Source organism: Mastigoproctus giganteus, chromosome 6 (genome assembly GCF_048544385.1).
Source record: "Mastigoproctus giganteus isolate SK-2022 chromosome 6, ASM4854438v1, whole genome shotgun sequence".
NCBI lineage: Eukaryota > Metazoa > Arthropoda > Arachnida > Uropygi > Thelyphonidae > Mastigoproctus > Mastigoproctus giganteus.
Genome location: NC_143580.1, coordinates 26,674,806 through 26,683,969, shown reverse-complemented (window position 1 = coordinate 26,683,969; position 9,164 = coordinate 26,674,806). Strand labels below are relative to the sequence as shown.

At 39.2% G+C, this 9,164-nt stretch overlaps 1 protein-coding gene across 1 annotated transcript; it reads left to right on the top strand.

The window, feature by feature from the left end:
• The first annotated feature begins 3,201 nt into the window (after nucleotides 1–3,201).
• LOC150084106 (uncharacterized) lies at nucleotides 3,202–8,665 on the top strand. The gene is made up of 2 exons (XM_090375036.1): nucleotides 3,202–4,392; nucleotides 8,572–8,665. The coding sequence occupies exons 1-2, from the start codon at nucleotides 4,082–4,084 to the stop codon at nucleotides 8,573–8,575; spliced, it is 315 nt and encodes a 104-aa protein (XP_090231162.1). The 5' UTR covers nucleotides 3,202–4,081; the 3' UTR covers nucleotides 8,576–8,665.
• Nucleotides 8,666–9,164: the final 499 nt, after the last annotated feature.

Below are 9,164 nucleotides of genomic sequence, written 5' to 3'. Positions count from 1 at the left end.
TGATGTGGTCACAAAGGAACTGGATGCAAAAAATAATTTTGATATCATATACTTGGATTTCAGGAAAGCTTTTGACACTGTTGCGCATGGAAGACTACTGTACAAATTGGAGCAGAATGGTATTAAGGGTAAGTTGCTACAATGGATAAAAGGATGGTTAAGTGGGAGAAGACAGAGGGTGGTAATCAATGGGTGCTGCTCTTCGTGGACTAATGTTATTAGTGGAGTCCCACAGGGTTCGGTGTTGGGTCCACTGTTGTTTTGTATATTTATCAATGATATTGATGAAGGTATATCAGGCTTAATGTCAAAGTTTGCAGATGACACGAAGGTTGGCAGGGTTGTTAATGACAGTAATGGCAGTGTGCTACTGCAACAGGATCTAGATAATTTGGGCAGATGGGCTAAGAAGTGGCAACTGAAGTTTAACCTTGACAAATGCAAAGTACTGCATATGGGTAGACGTAACCCCAGAGAAACGTACCAACTGTGTGGTACTACACTTAAGGTGGTAGAAAATGAAAAAGACCTGGGAGTAATTGTGCAGTCAGATATGAAGTTTTCTGAGCAATGTAGACAGGCTGCTAGGGCAGGTCATGGGGTTTTGTCAATGATATACAGGAATTTTGCTAGCAGGGAAAAGGAGGTGATTGTCCCTCTGTATAAGGCAATGGTCAGGCCACGCCTTGAGTACTGCGTACAGGTCTGGAGGCCTCATTTTAGGAAGGATGTAGATTTGCTTGAGCGTGTACAGAGAAGAGCAACACGATTGGTGAGGGGAATGAAGGGATCCTCTTACCAAGAGAGGCTTAAGTTCTGCAAATTGCAGTGGCTGGAGACTAGGCACCTGCGCGGTGATCTGATTGAGGTCTATAAGGCCTTGAATGGGTTGAGCACGCTGAATTCTGATGGGATCCTCCCACTTGTTCAGAATACGAACCTACGGGGACATAAGTTCAAATTAAGAAAGGATAGATGTAGAATAGATGTGCGGAAATTTGCCTTTAGCCAGCGGGTGGTTAATTGCTGGAACAAACTTCCATCTGTCGTTGTGGAAGTTGATAGGTTAAATAAATTTAAGGAGGAACTGGACAGGCAATTGGAGGGTATGGTGTGATTTTTTTTTTTTTTTTTTTTTGGCTGATGCTGCATAAGCTCCTACACTTGCTTTCTTGCATCAAGTGCCACTACTACTACTACTACTACTACTACTACTACTACTACTACTACTAAGGGGGCTTAAATTCAAATTAAGAAAAGACAGATGTAGAATAGATGTGCGGAAATTTGCCTTTAGCCAGCGGGTGGTTAATTGCTGGAACAAACTTCCATCTGTCTTTGTGGAAGTTGATAGTTTAAATAAATTTAAAAAGAAACTGGACAGGCATTTCGAGGGAATGGTGTGATTTTTTTTTTTTTTTTTTTGGCTGATGCTGCATAAGCTCATACACTTCCTTTCTTGCATCACATGCCACTACTACTACTACTACTACTACTACTATTTGTAAATATCGATTCAAAATAACGGTTCCGGGTAAATCCAATTTCCCTTACGTAAAGGTCCGATCTGGTTTGTCCTGCTCTTCTTGGCATTTATATATGCGAAGAATTCCTTATCCCCCCTCTTTGCGCTGTTTGCTAGTGATTTCTCATAAACTGCCTTTGCCTGTCGAACCTTTTCTGTGGCTCTATTACAGATCACCTTGTAGCTGTTATAGGCTTCAGTACTTTTTATTGCTCTGTAACCTTTCCATGCCACCTTTTTCTGCTCAAGTAGTGTGGCAACTTCATTATTCATCCAACTTGGAATCCTCCTCGTGGAGTATTTTTTTAATGGTAAATACGCATTCAAGGCATCTCTGATTAAAGTTTTAAAAGCATAACACAGTTCAATTGTATTCATTCTCTGCGCGATATCTATCCAGTTAATAGAGGCCATGTAGTACCTTAAGGCATCGTAATTTCCTTTTCTGAAATTAAAACCCATTCCTTTGCCTTTTACTTTTGCTACCACTCTCGTCATCATCCACCGTAGAACTCCGTGATCACTTCCTGCTACTGGGTCCTCTACTGTCAGCCCTGTTATGTCATCTGATTCATGTGTGATGATGAGGTCTAGGATATTCTTTTCTCTTGTACTTTCCCTGATATGTTAGTAGGAGTGGGGGCACTTTGAACCAAACTGACCAGGGGGGGCGGTCTGTCAATCCTCCCTTCCCCCACCCCACCAACCCTCCCCTCTCCGAGCTCGCGGTCTGCTTCCCCCCTCCCTCCCCTACCCCCGAAACACTTTGAACCAATTTTGTCAGCGGGTGGTCCGTCGACCTACCCCTCACCACTAGGTGGCGCTGCCATCGAAACACTTTGAACAATTTCCAGCGGATGGTCTGGCGACCTTCCCCCTCCCCTACCCCCGAAACATTTTGAACCGATTTTGTCAGCGGGTGGTCTTCCACCCTCCCGCTCCCTACATACGCCGCCAGGTGGGGCTGCCATAGAAACCCATTTAACCTAGCTGACCATGGGCAGTTTTCCACCCTCCCCCTTCTCACCCCCGCCGCACACTGTTAAAACACGCATAGTGTCTTATGACGTTATAGTCCTTTGAGGTAATTCTTGGAATTCAAAGAGAGGGTTTTGTTCCCCCATGAATTTGAAAGTGTTTTTTTTTATTTTGCTGCTGGATGGTATATTTTTAAAAGAATTTTAAATGAGAAGACTATTTTAAACGTTATTTTTAGGCAATAAATTAAAGTATTCATGAACAAATCAGTGGTATTATTTCAACATAATTAAAGTAGTTTAACCTATGGTATTTTTTAAAGTATTCATGAGCAAATCAATGGTATTTTTTAAGTATTCATGAGCAAATCAGTGGTATTTTTTAAGTATTCATGAGCAAATCAATGGTTTTTTTTAAGTATTCATGAGCAAATAAAAGGTATTATTTGAATATAATTAAAATATTCATGAACAATATTTTTAACCAATGGTATTTTTAAGTACTCATAACCAACATGTTATTTTTAGGCAATAAATTAAAGTATTCATGAACAAATCAATATGCACAATATTTTTAACCTGTTCCCCAAACACGGTATATATATATATATATATATCCTCCCACTCACAACAACCAGTTTTAAAATGTTTGTACATCCGTTTACATCTATTGTCTCTGGGGGCACCCAGTCAGGGAAAACAACATTTGTATTATCCCTCATTCGTAATAGAAACCTATTAATAACCCCACCACCCAAAAGAATCGTGTACTGCTATTCAGAGTACCAGCAAAAATTCAGCAGTTTCCTAGAAGTAGAGTTTGTAAACGGGTTAAAACCACCACAGTTTGACCCAAGTATTGAAAATTTGCTAATTATCGATGATTTAATTCATCAGGCTAAAGACAATACCGAAGTAGCCGAAATTTTTATAAAAGGGTCACATCACAGGAGTCTAAGTGTGATTCTGCTAACACAAAATTTATTTTGTCAGGGTACACAGTTTAGAACTATCAGTCTTAACGCACACTATTTGATAGTTTTCAAAAACCCACGTGACTCTCGGCAATTTTCTCATCTTGCCACACAAGTTTTTCCTGGACGGTCGGGTGTGCTGATTGACATTTATAAAGAAGCAACAAGTCGAGCACATTCTTATTTGCTCCTAGATTTTAAACAGGACACACCTGAGGTGCTCCGTCTGCGAAGTAATATTTTGCCAGAAGAGGCCCCCAACGTTGTTTATGTACCCATATGGCTTCTAGACTCCGAAAGCACAAAAACCTCATCAAGTTTATTTCTGAAGCCACTCCAAAACAAGCCACAGCTGTCTTAAAACACACTACGCCAGCACAAATCACATCTCTTTGTGAAATTTGTAAAAATCTCCTTTGTGGCAATATCCCTCTAAGTAGCAAACAGCATTCACAGCTCTCCAAGAAAAAGAAAATCTTGAGATTATTAGGAAATAAACAGGTGCCCTTCATACAAAGGCGAAAACTTATTCACCAGCACGGTGGTGCTTTGTTTCCCCTACTTGGTAGCATAATAGTACCATTGCTCACATCCCTCATAAGGAAATGAATCAGCTGTATAAAAAATTCACACTGCTAAACACCCCAGAGCAGAAAGAAATTGAAAGTTTGGATGACAAAATGTCATCTGTTCTTCAAAGGAAAGATTTGGATGTTGAAAGTAAAGTTAGAGAATATTTAACCACTTTACAGACTTATTTAGGTCTAAAAAGACAGCTTGCACCATCAGTACACACGGAAGAAATGCCACCACCCCCACCTGTTGAAGATGTTCCTGTGAAGAAAAGAAAAAAATCATCTTTTTTCCTACCCTCCCCAAGGCGGTTGAGGGCAAGAAAGCTGAAATGGGTTCGAATGTAAGTAAAAACCATCTTTTTTTTTTATTTAAAATTATTTTTATTTAGAAACAAATGTTCTGTTATGTCAACAGTTACAATAACATCATTCATCCACAAATCGGGAGAATAACACACATTAACAATCTGGTGCATGGTTAAGCCACGACACCTGTGTGTAAGGAAATAAATACAGTGTAAACCACAGGCTATAGACAACTTGTGTTGGATAACAGTAGCATTATACGTCCATTTTTTACATTGTTTAGTTAAAAATTTCACAAAGTCCTTTTTTGGTTTGCGACCATAGCTGTCAAAGTATTCGCCACATTGTTCTTGTAGAAATAAGGCAACCCAGTGCTGCCCAGGTAGATGTGAGGGATCTGTATTGACTACAAGGAGACACGGTTTTGGTAGCATCCGTGTAGGTAGTTCATCACGTGCACACACTCCCAATGGAAATTTCCGTGTGTAGACATCCATCTGTAAAATCTGTTCAATCTGTTCAGTGTTCATAATCCAGAAGTACCGAGCGATCCCTGGTGATCGACAGGATGTTTTCAAACTCTGCGAACAACACCACTGTAACGTTCTCGGGTAGGTGAGCAGAAAATTTCAGCTCGATACGTACACTTCCTCGTCTATGAGTATTGACGTGTTCGCCTACGGCATTATGGTCAGGAGAGAGGTCAAATCCATACAACACATTACCTTCTAGGTATTCTTTATATGAAATATCATTACCCACATCACGTGTCCACTTGTTCAGTGATGTGAAAAGAGAGAGGTATGATCTGGTGTAATGACCCTCTTTATAATTAGGTGTCAGAGGTTGACTTGGGTGCTGAATACCATCAGCTGACACTACCAGATAACATAAATTGAAGTGGGCAAAATTGAATGGATTGCGACTGTACGAACCATTGAATGCTTCACTTGCAACTAGACCTATAACTAATCGAGAAGGAATGTCGCCCAGATAGATGTTGTCTCTTGTAGAATCACTCATACCTTTAGGAATCGAGTAATAGCTGACTTGCACCCTGTTTATGGGGTAGTGAATAGGATTTTTTTCAAGCACAGTCAAGTGGGCTAACAGAACTTTAGGATTTAATCTCACTTTGTGCACGAAGAGGGTTGCTTCCTGAATATGAACTCTGCATTTCATGTCTGTGGTGACGGCCAATAAACAGAATTCTGGGTTACTTCGCACTAGACGAATACGTAGTGACACATTATTAACGATATATCTTGCCTGGTGACACAAATCCAGATGTAGGCGCCCTAGAAGTTCCACACTCCTTGATTTTGCAATTGAATCCTGTCGTTTACACATCCCGCATTCTGTCTTGGTGAACATTTCACTGACATCCGCAACGTCATCTTTCACATACAGTTCTGTTGTTAATTGGGTACATTTGGCACCGCGATCGTAATTCAGAAGTTTTTCTAAATATGCCCTGTAGGGATAAGTATCTGCTGATGCATTGATTAATTTATCTTGTAAAAACAGATCGACCTGACTGAAAAGGGAATGAAAAAAATTGTTCACCACACTCACAGATGTGGCATCTATCTCTTTCCCGTCACTATGTGTAACACGAACTTTCAGACGTAAAAATGTTTTTCCAAAATCTAAATATTCTTCTGAAGTACCGGGAATAAAAAATTCGATGGGGCCTCCACTATCCACACTGCCTAGTGGTTGAAAAGTCACATAAGATGAACGTTCGATAGATAGGTTCATAGCCGGTTTTTGAAATAGATCTAGTTCTGACATCATAAGCTCCATGTTTAAAAAATATCTCTGCGCTTCCTCTTCTTCCCTCTTCCTTTCTGGTTCAGAACCTTGTTTGAAATGGACTGACCGACTTCCGATGCTCTGTTTATAAAGGATCGTTTGAGGGGCACCCCCTCCAAAACATCACCAATCACGTTTTGACCTGCTCTTAAAACATGCTTACCCACAAAACGGGCAGCGGGTTTCAAAAGTGGGGTTAGAAAAGAGAATGCTGAACGAAAAATGCTACCAAGTCCGTACCCACGCTGCAAAGGTTGTCCGGCAAATGCATTACCGCCTCCCGCTTGTACCTTGTAGTAATCAATGTATTCACTCATCTTTACGAAAATGCAGCTTCACTAAAGTCTTCCCACTTCTGAACTCTAGAAACTGTCCACTGTCTGTACAAATACTGATGGACACGGTGTGAAACCTGTGTCTCAAAAGGGGGTAATAGTCTGGGTTTTCGTATGTAAATGTGTTCTGTTCAATACAGGGAACAACACGTAACAGTGGAGCACACGTATCACCTACAATCTGGTCCTGAATCAGGTTGGAATAAACAAAATACGCTGAGACACCCCGTTTTATATCTGCAGGGTACTTCCCGCTGACAGCTCCACTCAATTTAGTACCAATCTGGTGAAAACCAAGCATAAGACCTAAACCTGGGGAATCTTGTGGAAACACTAATGAAAAGTTTTCTGGTATATGTAAAGTCAGGGTATCGTCTGAATTAACATTTCCACTTAAACTCGGGCAAATGCTCAACATTGCATCAAGAATACTAGAGATTGATTTATAGTTTCCATGGGGAAGCACACACATCTGGTAACTGCCACCAGTAACAAGAGTAAAAACAACATCTCTTGCACTTGGGGCAAAAGAAATTTGACCTTTGATAGGTAATACACTCTCACCAACAGATGTATCTGTAAATACACGGCAGCCTTTCCCCCGTACACCTGCTTTTTGAAGTCCAAATAATTTTACTAGTTTCTCGGGCAATTGTATTTTACCTTTTCCATGCACATTCACTGAAAATTGATATTTTGCAACAGTCTTTGTGTGTACTGTAAATGAAATAAGGGGATGAACACTGTTCAACTCATCTAAAAGATGTTGATAATCTTTATACTTTAAAGAAAGCACATGTAAAATTTGTTCAGAGTCATAATCGTCGCGAAGTACATGAAATTCATCGTATCCTTTTGTGATATTGTTCCACACTCCTGGTAGGTGGATTTCAGAAAGTGCCACCACCCACTTCCCACTCAGATTAATTTCCCGGGGTAATTGAACTTTGAAACGTGATTGGGTGTTATCGGGATACATGTCCATACTTGCATTACTTGGTAGGGTTAGGTAAAACATCTTTGCTTCGTACCCAAGAATTGTAGGATGCAGGGTATCCAAGCCACTTCACAAGTAACTGTCTCTGGCCACGCACTGTACGCTTCCCAAGTATTTTTTCAATCAGATACACGTTTTCAGGTACCTCGTTATCAAAACGGACTCTCTGTAGCTGATGTTCATAAAATGTCCCTTCTATCACCTCACCATCTCTCCCTTTAACCTTATATACTACAGGGTGCCTTTTGATTACCTGAGCTATGAAAAACACCTCCTCAGACCAATTCCCTCTGAACGCTTTTCGAAAATTATGGCTATCATCACTAAGAACAACATGGTCACCGATTTTAAACTTGGGTTCCGAAACTTTTGGATGGGGTCTATATAATTTAGCATAAACTGTTTCTTCATTATGCATGGTGACATCTGCAGGGGCCATACCAATAGATCTGTGTACAGTTTCATTATAAGTTTTCACTAATTTTTGCAGCACATGAATATATTTATCATTTTTTGAATATGTAACCCATTTATAAATTTTTTCTTTTAATGTTCGAATAAATCTTTCTGCCATAGAAGCTTTCTTTTCACTTCTAGTGGTGTAAAAGTGGATATTTTTAGATTTGAATAATACACGCACTTGTTTATTAGTAAATTCCTTTCCTTGGTCACTATTAATATTAAATGGTACTTCTTCTTTAAAAATAGATTTGAAAGCTTTAACTACTTCTTGTGAATGTTTAGATTTTAATGGTCTTACCCAGCCATATCGTGAAAAGCAATCAATACACACGAGAAGAAAATGAACACCATTATTTGCTTTAGCAAGATTTGACATGCTGGCTAAATCACATTGAAATGTATGGTGAAGACCAGGAACTTTCATCTGGTTACGAGGAAAATTTCTTCGTTGCTGTCTGTGTCTCACATATGTGGGCTGTCCCGATAACCATTCTTTCACAGTATGTTTGGGTAATTTTGTATGTTTTTGTAAAGCATTAACACTAGCAAAGCTCCCCACCACAGTGGGATTATAATAATCTTCTAACATGTTCTCTTTATTGCAGGTAAAACAACACTAACCCTGGAACAGAAGATACTTACCTTTATAGTACTTTTCATACTTTTTGTAATGGGAGAATTGTGGACTGTCCTTGAAAAGAGAGCTGTGTCAAGATTTTATCAGAATAATGATTCCTTTGTAAATAATTTTGTTAACAGTGTTCAATAAATGACATCGTTTATTATAATTCTGTGTCTTCCTTAAAAGTTATTTAAAATCACTTTCAACTGGTAAAATACTACCATTGATTTGTTAATGAATACTTTAATTATGTTCAAATAATACCTTTGATTTGCTCATGAATACTTTAAAAAATACCATTGATTTGTACATGAATACTTAAAATAATACCACTGATTTGTTCATGAATACTTTAATTTATTGCCTAAAAATAACGTTTAAAATAGTCTTCTCATTTAAAATTCTTTTAAAAATATACCATCCAGCAGCAAAATAAAAAAAAACACTTTCAAATTCATGGGGGAACAAAACCCTCTCTTTGAATTCCAAGAATTACCTCAAAGGACTATGACGTCATAAGACACTATGCGTGTTTTAACAGTGTGCGGCGGGGGTGAGAAGGGGGAGGGTGGAAAA

Coding starts and splice junctions, on each gene's coding strand:
- LOC150084106 (XM_090375036.1), top strand. CDS start 4,082: ATGAATCAGCTGTATAAAAAATTCACACTGCTAAACACCCCAGAGCAG.